The sequence below is a fragment of the Mesitornis unicolor genome, unplaced genomic scaffold (genome assembly GCF_000695765.1).
Source record: "Mesitornis unicolor isolate BGI_N332 unplaced genomic scaffold, ASM69576v1 scaffold11740, whole genome shotgun sequence".
NCBI classification, from domain to species: domain Eukaryota; kingdom Metazoa; phylum Chordata; class Aves; order Mesitornithiformes; family Mesitornithidae; genus Mesitornis; species Mesitornis unicolor.
This window is the reverse complement of record NW_010157668.1, coordinates 64,756-86,490: the sequence shown is the minus strand read 5'-3', so window position 1 is coordinate 86,490 and position 21,735 is coordinate 64,756. Positions and strand designations below refer to the sequence as shown.

General features: G+C 37.1%; 1 protein-coding gene across 1 annotated transcript in view; it reads right to left on the bottom strand.

Annotated features, from left to right (window-relative positions):
* The window catches only part of LOC104537939 (gephyrin-like), a gene marked incomplete at both ends in the record, with an annotated part of 66,767 nt that overhangs the window by 6,119 nt on the left and 38,913 nt on the right, over nucleotides 1-21,735 (bottom strand). The window contains one exon of the mRNA XM_010180966.1: nucleotides 14,984-15,118. Coding sequence (XP_010179268.1) covers nucleotides 14,984-15,118 — 135 coding nt within the window. The remainder of the gene's footprint in view (nucleotides 1-14,983; nucleotides 15,119-21,735) is intronic.

The following is a 21,735-nucleotide window of genomic DNA, read 5'->3' as shown; positions in this document are numbered from 1 at the left end:
ATTGTATTTGTCAATGTGAGTACACACATAAATATCATAGATATTTATGAAATTGTTCCTTTTGAAAGCAAATTTTGGGATGTGAAACAGTGACACTCACAAGTCTCTATATGCTATGATAAAACACGATCTCCCTTGTTTTTCAGGTTTTACTTGTCATTACTTCCTTCTGGTTACCGTTTCATCTCAAAATGCAAGGCATCATGGCAAGAAAGAAATTATCAGTTTTGGAAACCTAGAGCAAAACTGTGCATATGATGCTCTTACTTTGGACCACTTCCTTCAGCAGAATTCCAAAATATATTCCAAATCTGCTTTTTTCCCCTCAAGGGCCACTCGACTGACCAAGGCAAAATATGGAAGAATGATAGGATAAATCTCTCTCCGGTCCAATGTAGCTTAAAGAGATGTTCTATGATCCAGTGAAAAGGTAGGTGGATGTATAAAAACAACATTAAAAATTATCTTAAAGATAAATACATTTAGAAGACAAAAACATTAAGAACTTACAGAAGAGAACTAAATATGAATCATAATATATTCAAAACAGCCCTCACATGAAGGGTTTTGAAAGAATACAATATATTAAGTACAGGGATATTTAGGAGCCATCAGCAATTTGTTATCAAAAGTTTGGAGAGTCCTCAAGTTGACAGAGTGCATTCAACTAGAGAAGAAGGGGGTCCAGTTCAGGAAGAGAAACCATATAAGCTATATTATGCATATTGTTACACCTTTCTGTCCCAGAGAAATGCTCTCACAGAAATTCTCATACAGTTCACATTAACAGAGAAATGTATCTCAAAAGTATAACCCAACTGGCAATGATTTTACGTCAGCTGGCCAGGAACAAAAACTTTATGTATGGGCCAGATCACGTTAAGAAAAGTGAATCCAAAGGAGATTATATCTAATGAAGATGAGAAATGCTTTTTCTGACCCCTAGCAATGTTTATCAAAGTTCATGGTATACAAAAAACTGGAGATAAGCGAAGGAGAGTGACATCCAGAAAAAAGGAATAAACTGTAAATATTCCACAGCTGGCAAGAATCCATTTCAATTAGCGAAGTAATTACATACTGCTTGTCAACAAATTTGATGTTGGAGACTGTGACTGCCAACATCCAAATATCACATAATAAAACACCGACATGGGTGGTGTTTTTTTTAGAACCCTTACTTGCTTGAGCAACAGTGGAAAATTCTGATTCAGAAATCTAAACTCCAAATAGAATTCTCTTCTCTAATAAGAACAATTCTCTACATCAAATGAGCATTTTCCACAGCTAGCAAAGAGCTTACTATATTTTCGATATTGCAGCAAATCAATTTCTTTTAAGTTAAAAAATGCATTATGTATAACTTGTATATATTCGTGCCTGAAAAAAAAAGACTTGCACTTGAAAGTATTTTTACTTCTGCAGTGTTAGGCCAGAAAAACACCGATTAGATGGAGCTTCCTAAATAAACAGGAAATATTTTCAAACAAAGGGAAAACAAGCTCCTATAAGAAGAATATATATTCTCAACCAATAAACATATTCATGCCTGTGCATTATACTGCAGTATGCCATACATGTTTTATCAGGGTTGCTGCACTTGGTGGTAAATGGTAAACCTACAAAAGCATAATGTGCAACAATGCTAATGAATGCCAATAAAACATCATTGTCATACTATCACACATTTTGCTCACACTACCCACATGTTTTTTTAATTTTTTAATTATTTTTTTAAAATGGGCACTACTATTCACAATGCTCCATATATAGATGAAGGAATAAACAGTGCAGGTGGACCAAGCAGCGGTAAAAAGTAATGCAATTTTCTTGCAGTTTTGGAGTTTAGTACATAAATCTCATGGCTAGATGAGTGCTCTGTTAACACACAATGGCAAAGATAATGCAAGCACATCCCTAGACCAGAGATTTTGTAATACACAGATTATTTTACACCAACGTGTGGCAGCCTAGTTCTTAAAAAATATCTATTGACTTCAATGAAATTTAATGATCAGAAATAAAATCTAAAACTTGGTAGGTAAAATGCACAGCCAGGGCAAATCAGACTACAATAATTACAAACATTACATATTATGCCACTATTCTTAGTGACCTAATGTCCTAAATTTCTTTTAAACTGGAGTTCTGGGCAGACAAGAGTTGGGTCCTTAACTTTCAGTATGCAGTTAACAAAATACACAGGCTGTATGCTGCCCAAGTCATGAAGGGATTATAAATGATGAGTAACAAAACCGAATGGCTGCCCTTTGCAGAGGCACGCCCAGCCCAGCGGGAACAGTATGGAAATGGCACAAAGGGCTCCCGCTGACTGTAATGAATGCTGGCAATCAGAAGGCTTAATTAGCTTGCACAGAGCTGTGTGCTAGCAAGACCAGACTGCTTCAAGCAAACTGATTGAGAATAAGTTCAAACACTTGGTGCTTCACTTTATTATATGGAGGACATGTATGCATAAAAATACAAGGACCGACTTTTACAGTAGGGTTTCCAGACCCAGCTTGCCTCAGAGCTTTCAGTCGCACAACTCTCCTGCCACACAGCTGAAGTTTCCCAAACCCTTATACCCACTCAAGGCTACCTTTCTCCCCGTTCTTCCTGACCATAGCTCTATGTTTTTTCATAAATCTATTGCTGCCTCCTGCCTCCAAGCTACTTCCTACCCTTCTCCAAACCACTCTAAGCCCTGCAGCCTTATCACTCAAGAGCTACAAATACAGTTTTGCTCTATACCAGACCTCTAGCACTTTACATCCAATTTCTCCTCAATTCAATACTTTCAATCTTCTCATTTCAGCTCCACTTTGAACATTTTTTCACTGGCTGCTGGCACATTTTGTTCTCCATCTATGCGTGCAGTCTCATTTATCCTCTGGCTTTCCTCACAAAGGAAAGAAGAATTTGCACCTCATGCTCCTGGTAGAGCTTTTAAAAAACCAAACACCTGTCAAATATATCAGAATCTCTCTTGGCAAAAAGGGAAGAAGTTAATATTAAAGGAAAAAACCCCCAAACACGGTAAAGTCCTGGTGGTGGAGTTTTGAGTTCTGTGTGTATAATGTTTCCAAACTGACAGTTCAGGTCTGAATGTACTGCTCTTTTGCCTTGTTGTCCTAAGCTGAACTGAAGTTCTAAAAGCTGCAGCACTTATAGGGCTGTTCATATTTCATTGGAGGACAGTGTCCTTTAAACATTTTTAGACACTAAGCTAGCTCCTATCAAAGATACCTTGGTGGTCATGGTGAAAGCTGTTGCACTGATGTAGTCACTTAGAAGTGACCCGATGGTGGGACAGGTAGGTTATAAAGCAAACCAGCTAAGACATTTGCTCTCTTCGACCACTTTTAGCAGCAAAATTAAGGGAGAGATCTTGGCCTCAGCGTTAACAAGGAAAATCCCACCTTTCTGAAGACAGGTGGGCCAGTGAAGCTTTAAAGGGAAGAGTAAACCTCTTTGAGGACAAGCGCATTTAAGGTTTGTTCACAAATATTTGCAGTATCTTGTACTTTATCCTTTTGACTAGGCAGGGCTGTGTTTGGAAAATGTGTATAAAGCTTCTTGTCACATGTATTTCCTCACATCTATGCGTCCTGAAGAGTTCAACTGCGAAAGAGAAGCAGAAGGGTCGGTAAGGATACTGTATCCATTAAAGCTACAGGAAACTACAGCTGAATTAAAGCAGTGAGAGAATAAAAACTCAGAAGATGACAGCAAGGTGGAAAGATGCAGGATTTGATTCACTTTGCAGAAGCTTAAAACAATATGACCTTTCAGTGCTTGGATACTAACAATAACCTGGGAAGTGACCAAGGTCAAGGACGGTGCTGTTGAATGGAACCACTGCCCAAGGAGGCTGCCTAGGAACTTCCTAAAGCAAACCAAGTGTTGCAAAGAACTGCCATGCCAATGCATACAACTCCTTGCTCAAAGGCGTTCCTCCCATTTTGCAAAACTATTTTTAAAAGAAAAAAAAGCAGTTTTAATAAATAAATTGTAATGAACAGTGCAAATCTGAAAGAGAAATTGCCAACAGCTGGTCTGAAATCTTGCCAAACTTGTTACTGTTTCTTATGGGATGATTTCCATAAATCTACTGTAGGGCATTCAAGTGGGAGGCCCAGTTTCCAACACAGTCATTGGAGAGAAATATGTTCAAAATGTAAGTGCTTTGAATTTCTCGCCTTAAGGATCCTTAATTTGTCATAGGCTTTTCCCGTAAATACATTTCTACAGTCACCACTATTGCTGGTTTAAATAAAAAGCTCTTTACTGAAATATATGCAGGTTTTAGTAAATGTAAATATCAATAAATGCCTACAGAATTTTTTGTCCAAGAATATGAAATGCTACTGTGAAAGTGATCAGAAATAGATAAATAACAACTCCCTTTCCTTTCAAACACACAAATAAACTGTTGAAGCCTAATTGAAGGAATCAAATTCTACTCTATTCATAAAAGGTCCTTTAAAGAGATAATATGTATTTTGCCTTTTAAAATGAAACTAAATTGGTGAGCAAAATAGCGGGAAGTAATTTCAGACATTAAAGATAAATTTGGAGTGTAATAAATACGGGGATTCGTTTGAATTGCTGTCATTACCATTAATCATCTGAACATATTCCAATATCTAATCTTGAGGCACCTGTGAATGGCATAATAGCTTCACAATTTAAACTCACATTTCAACATCATCAGAATTTTGCCATGATTTATGCTACTACAATTTATTAATTTTACAATGGCAGAAATATAGGAAAAAAAATCCTATTTTCTTCAACAATCTTTACAACGAACGAATAAACAAAACTAGTTAAACTGACCGCTGATGTTTAAAATGGGACAGTTCCCTGGAGCACTACAGTGCCTTCTCCCTTTTCCTGCTGCATGTAGAAAATTAAAACAGGGAGAACTACCTATGATCAATATTTTACCAAACAAAAAGTGGCACAACTAAATAAGAATTTTCTCAAACACAGGCAATGCGCTTGGCATATACTAAATTCTCCTTGCAGATCCAGAATATAGAGTTGGATAAGCATTGACCCAAGCCTTACATGAACTACAATATAAAGGGCTTCTAGCATATATACATTGTGAAGCGATTAAGCAGAAAAATAAGTTGAATTTAACAGGATGAACTGTATTAACAAATTTAGAATGGCTGTTTATGAGAAAGCTGGACAAAAGATTGTGACAACTGTTCTTTGGATTCTAAAAACTATTACTTTTTCCATTACCTTTGTTTTTTCATTTCCTAATTGCCATTTCTTGATGCTTAGTGACTATTACAATTTAACAGGACTATTTAATGGAACGGACTTGGTATGTTAGAGATTATAACAATGTTTTCCAAGCTTTCCAGATAAATTGGCTATAAGGCTTACCTCATCTTATTGCTTAATGACCACTGTTCATTTGGGGCACTCTACACTGTTATTTATTGCACTCAGAATAGAGAGAGTGGAACCACACCAAATAAGCAAGTAAAGCAGCACTGGTATGGTTGCACAGTAATAAAAGATTATGTGTACACGCATATGCACAGGTTTTTTTAAAGAAAACCCCAGTCATCCTGAGGAATAGAGAGGCACAGAATGAGGACTACACATACCAATGCAAAAGCATTAGGCCACATAGTAAGTAGGATGTATGTTCTCATTTTCCAGCCAGGAAATGATGCATGGGAAACTGGCAAAGAATTCTCAAGAGAAATCACCTTGTACCTTTTTCTCAAAACATTCTGGGGAAATATTTGCTAAAAATATCTTCAGTTCAAAAACATGGGTAATCAATATGTAAGAGTCTACTTAATGAATGAAACTCTCCAATTCTGATAGCAGATGCTGAGGCTAAGTGCTAAAAGACACTTGTCTGAAGTCCTGCCTTTCCTGTCTTGGAAAGACAGACAGATGAATGACCATACTAACATTTGAGGTACTGCTGTGCTGACCTACAAATGCAAGGGTAACATGATTTTGAGAACTAGCTTTATGTAAAAAAGAAAGCCTATCTGCTTGGGCAAAAAAGATACCAGAAACAAGACCTTGATAAAAAAGAGTTAATACAAAAAATTCTCAAAATTGAGGTAAGGACTATGTCTCCTGTGTCTTGTAGAAGGTATCTTGTAAGCTCCGTACAAAACCAGGAGGTGACATACACACATTCTAGAGTAAATGCTCTACATGAGTCTCACATTCAGACTCAATATGTTTTTTAGATAAACAACTAACTTCCTGGACATTAGTTTTTATTATCACATCAGATCAAGAATGATTTTGCAGTTTTATACTATAACGAAATTGCCTAATTACTTGACTACATGAAGACAGATTTGCTCTCAAATGAGAAGTATTTTTAATATGGATGCAACAAATCCAAAGTGAACAGGTACTAAATTCAAATAAGACTGATCTTCAAAAACAATATACTCTTCTGTATCAACAGACAGGTATCTACCGAGGGGGAAAAATGACCACCTTTCATCAGCTTTTTGCAAAAGCACCATTCTAACAGAAGATATTTTGACAGACAGTGAAAATAAACTCCCTGATTTCCTAAAAGCTTTTTCAAAGGTGAGAATGGACTTCAGGGACTATTAGTATACTCGCTAAAGAACCTACAACTTGAAGACTATTCCATATTTACACCATCCATGAGAAAAACAATGTCTGTGCTTTAGATTCTTGCTTCTCTCTCACATCTTGCATCAGGTAGATGCTAGCTACATCTGCGATGGAGCCAGCGAAATTTTACTGCAGAAGATACATTAACCACATGCATGCTTTGAAAGAGCTTTCCTGGTCTAAATTTCAGTTTTGGCTCCTGCAAACACATAACTGTTTGCTGCTGCTGGATTACCACCACTTTTTACAGCACTTTGGGTTGCATGTGCACATGAAATGGAATATTGTTATTACATTGCAAGTCTGTAAAGCATGATATGATATCAGGATGTGGCATGCAAGTAGCTTGCTTCAATAACAAGCTGATATAGACTTCTGCATAAAAATACTCCTTGAATAACTAACGGATATATTAAGAGTGGTAGAGAAAAAATTGAAATGCATGAATATGGAAGTACCAGAAAGCATAGCAGAAGGGATACAAGAAAAGTGTGTTGATGGCAAATGGATTAGTAGTCCATTTATTTCAGAAAAATTATTTACAGATCAAAACAAAGAGTTGAGCCACTGAGAGATGATGCTGGAATGATAAAAAGCAGGTTTAGATAAGGAGAACACAGGACAGTGCACAAATCTCACATATTCAGAAAATAGAACCAGTTGGAGAGATCTCCTTAACTGTCAGCTCCTGCAGAATATAAAAGGCTCGTCAAGCACTGACTTAATGGATACCAGCGTAAGAAGAAACCTAGAGAAGCTGTGGAGGACTTGAAAGCTGATGCCCCGCATCCTATACATCATTTCAACAAGTCCTGACCAGACCAGGTGGGTACACATATGGATAGATGTCCATATGTGGATGTCTCAGTGCTGGACAGCATGTATCTTTGTGCTCTTGAGTATGTAGATATGAAACCATGACTGAAATCCTTCTTGTTTTAAAACAACATCACCTACCTCTCCTATAATAACCGGCATTGAACTCTGTTACGCCATTGCTAAATTATTTAATGTAATAGTAAAGAAACAACCAGAAGAAAGAGGACTGTTGTCTGTCCTTGCAAGTATGTTTTTGAAATGTCTGATCTTTTCACCAAAAAACCCTACAGCAGTAAGAAATGTGGATTATTTATTACGTTAATAGTGAAGGAACAGAAGCAAGCCTGCCCATACCTGAGCTGTGGATTAAGATCCACATTAAGATTAATGTATGAATGGCTGAAAGTACAGAATAGCAGGGACTGAGATACTAAAAAATAGGACGAGTGAAAAACCAAATTCCTACAAGCAGAACATACGGCTGTATGAAAATTCAGCACACAGGTGCACAGTTTTATTCTTGAAACCTTATTTCATGAAGAAACAAAAATAAATCAATTGGCACAGGTAATAATACCTAAGGAAAAGAGAATGCATGGAGATGGGAGGTCAATATTGCTCCAAGATGCCAGCTCCAGCAAGACATCAAAACGATCACCAGGCATCAACAGTCTCACAGAACTAGACACATCGAAAATGGACCTAGCAAATATTTATGTAGAAGCACATTCACAGTCATTTCTAAATGAAGAAACTAGATGAAAGACACATGTAACTACATGGCTGTTTGGGAAAAAAACAACCCCAAAACTCTCATTCATGATACATCAGAATTTAGAACAGATTTTTTTTTGGACAGGAACTGAAAATGTGTGGGTAAGGAAACTAATCTGAGAAGGCTGCGCATCTTTTCCTTTTCTTAAAGAAATGCCAAACCGAAGTTATAACAATTTGAGAAAAACACTTAGTATTTGAAGAAAGCAGAGTAATAAACAAAAAGTCTTGTTCTCAAAGCTAATAGAAAAAGAAAAATTTCAAGGAGGAACTGATGCAGCATAATCATACCTAGATCAGAACTCATGCAATGCATGTGTCGGCCAGGATGTCTGTACTGAAGGATTATTCTCTTCTGGAGGGATACACATGCAGAATAGCTACAATTTGAAAACATAGTTATTTTCAAAGTCTGAGAAGCTTATTTCTAACATGTTTGAAAGTTTCACTGGATTCAGGAAAAGAATGATAATTCTGTAGCTTAATGAAATACCAACTGGTTACTAAGAAAGAGAAATGTAGGAAAATTTTGCACATTAGAGCTTCTTCATATGGCCCAGTATATAAGCGGTCTGCAAAGCAGCTCATTCTAGAATTCAAGAATTGTTTTGGATGCTCTGCAATGGTATAAGTAGCCAATGTCCAACTACTCTACCACTCTTCTTTAGCTCTGCTATAAACCATGAGACAAGGAAAGGAACTGGATTTTGGCACTGCTATACTATTTAATACAGACATCAATTACTAGTCAGTATGGTACTATTTGAAAAACAGATACTCAAGAAATAAAACTAAGTCAAATAAGTACCTCTACTGAAATTTAATGTTCAGCCTTAACTTGATGACATAAATCTTTATTCTGCCTCTCCAGAGACTTGTTGATGGATCTACTTTGGTATTAACAGAAATCTCCCAAACGTTACCCCTGTATTTTTCAACATTCATACAAAGTGAATCTTCCATTTTAGAAAGGATTTTAGTAGACTATACTTTTATTATTTATGATATATTTCTTTTTTCTTTATATCTCAAGCATTCCAAGCTGCTTCTTTCTTAGTTACAATGTCTCACTTTTGAAGTTGTGGCAGTTAGTGTTTTTAACTTAACAACAATCAGGTTTTTTTAACCAAAATGTAAACCAAAAATAATACTTGTTAGGACTCAATCATCCACATGTTTTGCCAGGACAATACACTTCAAACAATGAGGAAAAAAGGCAATGATCGTATATAAATATTCTAGTATCTTAATAAGTAACTGACTTGAAAAGCACTGATACACTGCGTTGAGAGGAGGATGTAGTAGATTGACATGCATTATTAAGCAGGATTCCTCATCTTAAGGCAACCTGGGGTACTTTTTACTCCAATACAGATTCTCTCAGCGTGTGTTTTCACTAAATACAAATTTTAGTAATCCTGGAATGTGCACTGAAAAAAAATAAGAGGAAATAAACCCCAGAAATACTAAAGAAAACACTGGAATTTTTAGGAGGATCAAATACCTAACAAAGCCCTGTGTCTATTATCAGCTAACTGTTTCACAAAAAATACCATGAAACCCTTGCAGTGCTGAGTGTGATTTCACCTACCTAGATCACCTTAACAATTTAAAATACCCTTTCTACTTTTCCATGCTCCTCAACCATATCACAGCTAATCAGCCATGCCAAAGCACTTGCTACTTATCCAAGCAATTTCCTAAATAGAAAAAACGATAGCATATGCAAACTTAATAAGAAAGAAAAACACTTTACTTGGGATTTTAGTGTATGTGTACAAACTTTAAAATGTATTCACATATTTGCCATTTTGTTTTCACCTTGATGATCACCTTAAGAAGAAATAGTAGGAATCAAGATAATAAGTACAAAATTTAACATACTCAATGTACACAAAGTATCTACCCTATGGATAAAAATACAGCTTGCCAAATCATACCCTGAATGGTATCTTACGATTAACTAAGAATTTCTGGTAAGCAACCTGAACTTTATTCCATTGAAATATACTGTATATTTCAACTGAAAAATCTCTAACGATAGTTGACACAAAAGCGCATCTTTCCAACTCTACCTGCCCCCATGTGCTAGTATCATTACTTCACATAGCAGTTGTATATTAAAATTCATAACACTAGACTGAAAACATAAATCAGAAATAGGTTTTAATATTAACTTGTAACTCATTTGACTGTGTGGAAAACTTGCACCCACGTGCACATTCATCATTAAAGCTATGGTTCATGACAGAACGTGTTCAAAGTATCAATTTTCATTGGTAGCAAGCATGAAAGATGATTGAGATGTGCATTTGAGATGCAAATACTTTTTGCTACAGAAATAATTCTCATAAGCCTTTTTTTTTTTAAGTTTACTATATTTTTCCATGGCTTTTCATTTCAGAAATTCTCTGCAACAGAAACATTTACATAAATTACAGGTATCATACTTTTTACATGAGGAATATTAGGTATTTAGGTGAATGTCAATTTATGAATGATAAAGATAACAGTTCTTAATGGGAGACAGCTATAGAAAATTACAGAAAGTGATCAAATAGCAAAATTAAATGTACTATGCTGCAAAGATGTGGATGGAGCAGTGCATAGATGAGATTGTAATTTTGCTAGAATCTAAAAAAACTTCTGAAAAGTAGTCTTGCTTGCTTATTTTAGCTACACTTTTCCACTTTAGCCTAATACTTTCCTTACATAGAAATTAAAGCTATCTATCACAACTACAAATATGCAAGGATGTAACTTAACATGACCGAGGGTTTTGACTGATTCAGTGTAACTAAAAAGATGGATAGCTATGGAAGGGACAGATAACCAGCAAGTAAAGCAGAGAGAGACTTTTTCTGAAGCAGAACATAAGGAGCATCAGGAATGAAGTACCAAGATGGAAAAAGAAAAAAATGCTCTCATCTTAAAAGTACTATAAGAAGTTCCTTAGGATACTTCATGATCAAAGATAACACTGAAAGAAACTTTGCATAATGAAGTGGAAGAACTGAACATCAGAGAGACTGATGATCTTGCAAAGTGAAATACCGTGAACACATGTCACTGAAAGGTATTCCTGGTGATAATTTAAAAACTGTCCTTGGTCTTCTATATCTGCTTTGTTTGACTTTGACACAAAACATTGCCAAAAATTAAATAATGAATCTGTCATTTCTGTATGGGAGAAGTGAAGACTTCAACTTGAAAGCTGTAATTTTCTTTTATACTAATATCATCTCCCTAAGAGTAGAACAAAATTAGAAGTTCGAAGGAATGACTCAGTCATTTGCTCCAGATACGTTCTTTTAGTTTATCTGAAGCTACAGATCTAAATTTTTATAATGTAAGTTTAAAAAAAGCCCCAAAAGTCAACATTAATGCAAATATTAAAAAAATTCTCCATAGTTGTAAAAGGTATTTTACACTAGTGTATTGCTTTTGTATCTGAAAAGAACATTGCATGTAACTTCATGAAAATGCCAACCACAAGCATACACAAAAATACAGTAAGATCTTAGAATCTGAGCAGCTGCTGCACATGACAGTAAAAACTTGCAAGCCACACTGTGTCATCCTAAACTTCCGTCATGTGAGTATTCTGCAAATTCATCTAACCTTGTTGAGAAAGCAGTAAAACTTCAAAAAGACCAAACCTATATTGTAGGAGATAAAAATATCCGACACAATCACGGTCAACTTTATGGTTGAATGACTGAAAAAGGGAGGACTGTTAGTGCAGCTTTCCCATGAGTAGAACTTAGATTGCCTCTATATCTGAATCCATCTACTATAAATATGGTTTAAATGCTATTTGAGCCACAGTGGATTTTGCTTGAAACTCAAATGCAATTTAGAGAACAAGGGAGGTGCTCTACAGAGTTTTATTAAAAGCTAACAAAAGTAAGTTTGCTTAGTTTTGGGGATGTACCTACTAATAGACAGAGGAGTCCCAATGGAAATTTGTCTTGAGAAATTCTGACCTCTCAAGAGGCAACAGTGAAAAAAATAATTACTTCTTTTATCAGCACATTAAACTTTTGAGGACTGATTGAAACACACAGGTTCAAACTCAATATTCATAATTTGCTACTTCGTTAGAAACAGACATTTTCAGAAGACATGGAACATAAATTGTAAACAGTAAAGCAAATTTCAAGTAAAATTTTGTATTTTGTCTACATGATCTATTTGTATATATAAACAACATCAGTTTTTCCAAAACATCATTATGAAAAGGTAAATGCTTATAACAGATCAATCAGGAGAATTAGTAATGCACTCTCCCATACCTTCTCTCCAATACCCCCATGCATTGGTAACCTGCTACTTACATTCATTCAACAGAGGTGCTCCCGTCATTGCAGAAGCTTGATTTTTTTTCTGAGACACACACAACTTTCTGCTATTCAGCAAATTCAGTAAGAGAGATGTAAGGGTTTATGTACATTTAGGACAAAAAATACAACAAGAAAATGGTATAACAAAATAAACTGGAATATGCAGTTAACAAAGAAATACAGTGTCACTACCTCTAGGGCTAGACCACCACTCCAAACAAAATGTATTCTCAAAGAAAACTTTTTTCCCCTGAAACCTCCTTGCCTTTGTTTCATTTCACATATACATGTTTTGGAGCCCTGAAATGAATTCCTAAACCAGTAAATGAGAACATTGAAAAGATATGCACTTGCAGATTAATGAAGGAAAAAACCCCACCCTGGAATATCATTACTGTTTGGATCAAGAGGTCAGTGTAAATTTAATCCATATTGCATTATCAGAAAGCCAGGATCCAGAAGGAAGAACACAGAAAGTGAAGACATTTAGACATATTGACAATCTTGAAGAATATGAATGAACCATATTTCTTGACAAATTCAGATGATGTTTGAGAACTTGAGGGTACTGAGAAGGACTGAATAAAAAGACAACAAGTAGTTGGTTTTTTTAAAAGCAGTAAGTAACATGAACCAAGAGCTCTCTAAGTGGCAAAGCAGCTTATACTTCTGTGCAAAATCCAACATCTAGGTAATGGGAACAGATGAGATCACCCTTCAAGTTTAATTTCCAGTAGAACTTTCCTAGATTTTTCCATAAATCAGCTTGCATCGCCCACTTTCAAAAGACATCACATAAAAGCTAGACTAGCTAGATGTTGCACAGCAATTCCTGTTATTAAAGTGATGTGGTCTCAAACATTTCAAACAAAATCTGATTTTGCAGTAATACATGAAAAACTGGGCTTAACATGAAATACTCAAGCATGATCCAGTTATAAGAGCTCATCTCAACTAATTTCCCAAAGAAGAGTTCCACATTTTTAATCTGTTTAAAGGTTCTTGTAGTTTCCTACTGTAACCTCCAAATCTCTGAAGGTAGTCTAGAGGAGTGCATTCTTCACAACAGATAAGCTTTACACCTTCCCATTATGAGAACTTTCCTGAAAATATATAGGCTTCATCTAGAGCTATTTCTTAGCAGTGCTGTCTCTGGTTTTATGCATGGTCTCCTTTTTTTTACTTTGGACACTTTTGATTGTCAACAGACATAAAATTCAGTGCATTTTCTCTGCTTCATATTGCTCTTCTGCTCTGAGTGTTCTAATATAGTAAGTTCTGAGCTTTGATTTTTAAGCCATCAGGCAAGTGAGAATTTTTTAGCACAAAATAAAGGAAGGAGCTGCTTGCAGACAGAGTTCACTGAACATCTTCTTAAGAAAAGTAGACTAATGAAGCTCGAGTATGCTGTCCACCAGAATAATTTTGATTCTATTACAGTGAAAGTGAGTACTGCACAAAACAATCGCATAGGCTAAACAAAAACATTTCTATGGGTGGTTGCCAAAAAATCTTGTTTTCTGATAGAAAAGAATGAGAGAGCTGGAAAGAAGAACTAGCAGGTGCTGGCAATCACTTTAGCAAGCAGAATAATCTTCAAGGATCATGAATTAGGTGAGGAAGAATGTTACTGTTTGCCATCTGCTATGGGTCTATTAGAATGTCAGCACCTGGTGCCACAGAAAGATCTTTGTGATGTGAACGCACAAAGTGAATTCAGAGTTTTCTTCTACTGAAAGGTAAGCATTACAGGCCTTGCCACTGGTCAATTCACTTAGTTTTTGATGTATGCTATTTAAAGTTTGATAAAAAGAGAACATTATAATAGAGTTCACCTCAATGATTAAGTATTATAGCGTAATCAGTAAGAACTGAATAATAATCCCACAAGGTTGGCATTAAAACTTTCTTTCTATTCAATTTAGGCTGGTTTTTGTTTCCAAATGTCAGGCAGCAAATATCTAAGTTTGAGCAAAACCAGTTGGTTTGAAAGTGTCTTAAACTGAACAATGATAAAGTGGGGCACAGAACTGCCCCAGCCCAGGCTAGAAATTTGCACATTCTTTTTGTTGACAAAATACTACTTGCTTAATGTTGCTACTCAGTGGCAGGATTATCTATGTTCCTGGGGATATTAAAGACATTCAAGGTGTTAACAATTTCATATTCATGATTGATATTGGAAGAGATAACATTAAACTTCAGTAACCGTAACGTGTTGGTGGACTCGCATATTAAATTGTGCAACATACACACGGAATGAACTATACTGTCCTGCATTTATCTATTCTTAGAATGACACAACCCTTGCATGCGAACCAACCTTGTTCAGCAGAGGCAATACATTAATCTGATAGATTACATGTCTGAGTATGGAGCTTGCAAGGCTTAAATGTACTTACTTTTGGTGTTGGACAGGATGCCGTGGAGAGACGAGAGGTGGCCTGGGCACGAGGAGATTCTGAAGGAGTAGTACTGAGGGAGGCTGTATCACGTGGGAGCACCTGAACACCACGAGAGATGATGGAATCTGGAATCTTAAAAAGAAGGGAGATGGAATTAATAGTAAAAAATACACTGAATTTAAAACTTACTCAAAACCTTACATCAAAAATGTAGGAATACCCCACTTCTCAGTTTACATACCTCCTCATATCCAGTGTTAGCAGTGGTTAATGGCATGTTATCATAATTTCAGTAACAAATACCTAGCAAATACACAAGATCATATTCTAACTGAAGTAGCATAGAACATACTATTGGTCCTGAAAAATCTATGAATCAGACACACTACAACAGGAAATAATAAGAAAGTAATGTTTTTCCTCTTAAGCCTCTGTTTCAAACCCAGCAATGACCAACAGTGATTCCTACCATGGCATGAGGGGAGGCAGACTTCCCATTTTCTAATTATGGGACAACATTCTGAACAGTAAACCATTTATTAGCAATGACTGAACCCCTCTCTGAAATGTCATGCAGCGAGAAAATTTCTCATAAGAAACGTCACGCAGTGAGTTTCATTCTGTGTACTGAAGACATTATTTCAGTTATAAAAATTCTTGATGTAAGGTCGTGCTGCAAAAGCTACAGGTCTCTCTGGAGGGAGTACAGGCACTAGAAACCATCATCCAAAGACAACACTTGGTTTAAAATGCCTTCTGAAAGGAAAAATAAAAAGTCAATCTTTTTTTTTCCTCATAATGTATTAGAAAGCCAGCTAGGAAATCATATCCCTTGATGAACACAACCGGCAAACTGGTAACAACGGAGGAGAAGGTGGCTGAGGTATTCAACAATTTTTCTGCCTCAGTCTTCACTGGCAACTTCTCTCACACCTCTCAAGTGGATGGACTGCAAGATGGGAACTGGCAAAGTCCCTCCCACTACAAGAGAAGATCGGGTTTGTGACCACCTGACGAACCTGAACATAGGCAAGTCCATAGGACCTGAGAAGATGCATCCCAGAGTCCTGAAGAAATTTGCTGATGTAGTTGCCAAGCCACTCTCCACGATATTTAAAAAGTCGTGGCAGTCAGCTGAAGTCCCTGGTGAATGGAAAAAGGAAAACATTGCACTCATTTTTAGAAAGGGTAGAAAGGAGGACCCTGGGAACTACCAACCTATCTGCCTCACTTCTGTGCCTGGGAAGATCATGGAACAGATCCTCCTAGAATCTATGCTGAGGCACACGGAGGACAGGGAGGTTATTCTAGAAAGCCAGCATGGCTTCACCAGAGGAAAGTCTTGCCTGACCAACCTAATGCCCTTCTATGATGGAGTGACTACATCAGTGGGCAAAGGAAGAGCTACAGATGTCTGTAAGGCCTTTGGCATGGTCCCCCAATAACATTCTTCTCCCTAAATTGTAGCGAGATGGATTTTATGGGTGGACTGTGTGGTGGACGAGGAATTGGTTGGATGGTCGCATCCAGAGCGTAGCGGTCAATGGCTCAATGTCCAGATGGAGATCGATGACAAGTGGTGCCCCTCAGGGTTCCATATGGAGACCAGTGCTATTTAATATCCTTATCAGTGTTACAGACAGTGGGACTGAGTGAACCTTCAGCAAGTTTGCAGATGACACCAAGCTGAGTGATACAGCTGACATGCCTGAGAGAAAGGACGCCATCCAGGACCTGGACAGGCTGGAGAAGTGGGCTTGTGTGAACCTCATGAGGTTCAACAAGGCCAAGTGCAAGGTCCTGCACCTGGGTCAGGGCAACCCCTGGTATTAGTACAGGCTAGGGGATGATGTGACAGAAAGCTGCACTGCTGAGAAGAACTTGGGGGTACTGGTGGATGAAAAGCTGGACATGAGCTGGCAATGTGGACTTGCAGCCCAGAAGGCCAACTGTGTCCTGGGCTGCATCAAAAGAAGTGTGGCTAGCAGGCTGAAGGAGGTGATTCTGCCCCTAGTCTGCTTTGGTGAGACCCCATCTGAAGTACTGCATCCAGCCCTGGAGTTCTCAACACAGGAAAGACATGGACCTGTTTGAGCAGGTCCAGAGGAGGCCACCAAAATAATCAGAAGGATGGAATGCCTCTCCTATGAAGACAGGCCGAGAGAGTTGAGGTTGGGATCAGATTCTTCTCAGTTGTGCTCTGTGACAGGACAAGGGCAATGGTTACAAACCACACAGGAGAATCAACTCAGACATAAGGAAAAACTTCTATACTGTGTGGGTAACAGAGCACTGGACCAGGCTGCCAGAGAGGTTGTGGAGTCTTCTCTGGAGACATTCAAAACCCACCTGGATGTGTTCCTGTGTGATCTTCTCTAGGTGATCCTGCCCTAGGATGGGGGTTGGACTGGATGACTTTCAGAGGTCCCTTCCAACCCCTACCATTCTGTGATTCTGAGATTGCTAGTCTAATATATTGATTATGAAGATAACGACGTTTGTGTGTGTGTGCACGCAAAATTTTAAGTCATAAAAATGATAAATACCACAGATAAAAGAACTGATCTCTAACAATAGTTCTACAACACAAAATGCAGCAGATATTCTGTGATAACACACATTCTACAAAGGCTTATTCATTATTTTAATCTCTTCCTTTTTTCAGAAGCAGCGCCTCTATCATATCAGATTGTTCTTACTTCCTGCAATTCACTTTTTTATCACAACAGACAAGAAAATGTAGAACTTCAGATCTCTGAAGTTCTTTGATATATATATATATATATATATAAAGATCTTCCTCCTCATTAAGAATTTCTCAGCCTGATGTTCAAGTTCCAAGAGAACCACCAAAAGAACCCCCATGTTTGGGGGAAATGGCAGTAGCAGACAATAAAGTGAACGAAGAAATGAAGATCCGATGATGAGCCAAACCACTTAACATCAGACATTTCCAGTGTTCTTCCATTTTCCTTTTTTTAAAATGCTGTACCCAGTCTGCATCTAGAGCAAGTGTCAGGAGGAAGGAGCCAGGCTCTGCTCTGTGACAGCCAATGCCAGGACAAGGGGCAATGTTCCCAAGCTGGAGCATAGGAGGTTCAACCTGAACATGAGGAAATATTTTACTGTGAGGGTTACAGAGCACTGGCACAGGCTGCCCAGAGAGGTTGTGGAGTCTCCTCCTCTGCAGACATTCAAAACCTGACCGGACACGTTCCTGTGTGACCTGGTCTGGGTGATTCTGCTCTGGCAGGGGGGTTGGACTGGATGGTCTGTCGAGGTCCCTTCAAACTCCTAAGATTCCGTGATTCTGTGATTTTGAGCATTCTTGCCTAGTAAGGCTTTAGGGAAAATAGAAGCCACTGGAACAAGCTTGAATCCTACATTTTGAAATCTGCTGCATCCTTATGACCAGCTTCAGGATATTAAGACAGCTTTGTTGCTGGTCTCTGGGCAGATAAATTGATCAGTCTTGAGACTCAAGTCATTAAATACTGCATTTTTATGCAGTTTTTTTTCCCCCTCAACTTCCTTGGCTCTCATCTAAAAATGATTAAGTCTAATTTAGCAAACTTGACTTAGAGACACTGGGCTATACCTAGGGGATCTTATTTCATCATAAACTCTCCTCCACATGTCAAGAGTTTTTCATGTTTATAACCTGTTCATAAGTTGTGCAGAAACAGATCTTGTTCTCAATGTGCCACCAACTGCCTGCTTTCTGCTCTGGTGCTGTGTTTCTAGACTGACACTATTTTTTGTCAGTCAATTTCTGTCAGTATTTTAAAAAACCCAACTCTCCTCATAGGATCTTTCAAAGCTAGGAAACTTGTTTTGCAATTTCCACTATAAATGATGAAGTCAGCAGAGTTTCTCTTCACTGTGGACAATTATGCTGGGGAAATCTTCCTTTCCAGAAACAGTGCCTAACTGGTCTCTACTTGGAGTATTCTGATTTGCAAATGGCAAAGTATATGCATCTTAGGATGTACTATAAATAGAAGTAAACAGGGACAATGATATTCTGATCATGCAAAGATTTTGTAATCAGAAGCACAACTTCTCTTCTGTTCTCTTTCTCTCCTGTAATACCATCTTAAATATGTTAAACATACAAAAAAAGGCTGACATCCCTAAGTTTTATAATGGCATAGCTCCAATACTACCTACAACTTTTAATGCTTCCTTTTATTCTCCACGATTAAGGACAACACAGCAAAACATTACATTTTGATAAAAGCGTAAAATAAAAACAGATGCAATAAAAGAAAGAATAGTTTTAAATTTTCAAATAAGACACCTTTTCTTTACCCTCCTGTGATAAAAAAAGATGCATACATCTTGATATGATTGTGTTCAGGTCCATTACCTCTTTTATATACTCCAAGATCCTCCAGTACAAACACAGTATTGCTTTTGCAAATTATGCCATGATAACTCTAGAGTAACCAGATATTACATATTGCCTGATTCCCTTCAGGCAAGTAACTGTTTGGGGGTTTTTTCGTACACCATAGCCATCAACCAGTTGGTCTAAAGTTTTATCTGATTATCACCTTTTTCAGAACAAAAAACCCTCTCTGCAAGAAAGTGACTGAGACAATTCCAGTCTCCATTGAACTGCATGTGAATTACTAATTTTTGCCTGTGAGAATATTAAATTTAAGTAAAATTTAACCCAGGACATTAATCAGGAAAGGAAGCTGAACATAAAGGGAAAAGATGATTAAAGGCATTTCATTTCAATGAGAACTATTCCCTAATCACTACCTTTGCAGAAAATACAATTGCCATAAACCAGTCCATATATAAACCTATCTAGAACTCTAAGTTTCAGCTTGCTAGCTTTCGCAGATACAAAATCTCACTGAGAGAATTAAGTTAGTTCACAGTTGCAAATTTTGTTCTCAAGAGGTTTATTCCTCTAGTATGATCAGCATTAATATTCTCTTTAAACCACTACAACCTGTTGATTTCAGAGAAGGTATTAATAAGTATACTGCATTAAAAAAATTTGCAATGGTTATATGCTGTTCATTAAGTGAAAGGGACAACAGAATATGAATGGTACTTCTATGCTTATATGTATGCGATATAGGGAATGTCTCATTTTCCTCATGCCAATATAGTAAGTTTTTTCCTTTTAAAATTAAATTTAGGCAACCTAAACCTCTAATCAAAGCAACTTCTTGTTATCCCTGTTAATGAGGTTGAAAAACCCATGAGAAATTCCTGTGTGTCCTGGATCCTGGAAATCTGAAATAAGGAAGGGCAGGAATATTATTATGTTTTCAATAGATTTTTTTGTAAAACTTCAATAAAGTCACACTGTGAATATTTATGATTTCTCCCTCTAAAATTTTTCAACTCATGTACCAGTTTCAAATAAATTTAATAGAGGGTAGAGGTCTCAAAACTCTAAACGGAGTACAATAAAACAGTAAGTTCAGTGAAAACAGTTTCTGTTTGCACTAGCTGGAGTTGAAAACCTGTTGTGGCATACTGATGGAGAAAAAAATGAATGAACTGACAGAGAAGGATATCCACCATAACCACCAGTCATTGCTTCCACAATTTTTATCTGATATGACCTTTTCTAGAAGTACTTTTATATTGGTTTAAATATCTGTGTTTTCAGATTGGAGAACTAAGTGTAGACAAGAAAGAGAAAAATGAAAATATATGAGCTCTTTATTCTCTTTTTCAAAGGACTGGAACAAAGATTGACAGTGCTGGTGAGATACTAAGAAAACAAGCTGTAGACAGTAATTGCTATGTTTGTTAAAGAAGAGTAAAAATACCTTAAAACCAGAAAGAGGACAGCGTAAAAAAAACCAATCACGTTCTGACAAACTAGCCGCTTCCTCCTGTTGGAAGATCTGATTTTGATTAGAGAATGCATAAAACAGCAGCTCAAGAGTAATTTGCAAAAGGGCACAGAAGCCTGGATGGCAGCGTAACAGCATACTTCAGAAATCCTGAATTCACTGCTTTACTGATACTGTCAGTAAACACAGTGCCAACTCTAGATTAGTAACTTCATCAGAACAAATGTGTGTGTATGTACGTATGTACACATGTATAGATTTATCATCAGGTGTGTGAACTTTAAAGCCTTCACATTTCTTGAGTAACTTTTCAAGAGACATGGTTATCATGTTTTAAATACAAAGGTGTTATGCTATTTTACTCATGGTTTAAATTACTATTTGCCTGAGGGAACAAGAACGTGCAGCCTCTGGTCATCAAATCCAGTGACATATTTTCCCAAGAACTTACACCCCATCTGCTGCCTGATACGGAACAAATGGGTCAGACAGCACAACTCTCTCTCGGCCAACTGCCTTACTTAGGTTTCTCTAACCTACAGGCATGAATACAGTAAAACACGTTCCATTCCTGATGATACTGTAGCCATTATTCTATCTTGATTCAAGCCAAGACTAAAACTTTGGGAGATGGAAAATAAAGTATAGTGATTTGTTAGAACCTCTGGGTTATAATAAACTAAGTCCTTTCTTCCATTGATTGAAATAGTTGCCTACTTATCCACTAAAATCCAGTAATTTCTCATAAGTCCACTGTATCCTGACTCCTCAAGTATTTTCTTCTGTTTCTGAGAAATTCTACTTTTAAACAGAATACAAAAATAAGCAACTGAGAGTGATGAAAGCAAACCATGAACACCCAGTGCAAACGCTGCATTATACTGACAAACTATTGAGACAAAAAAGCATAGCAAGGCAAAT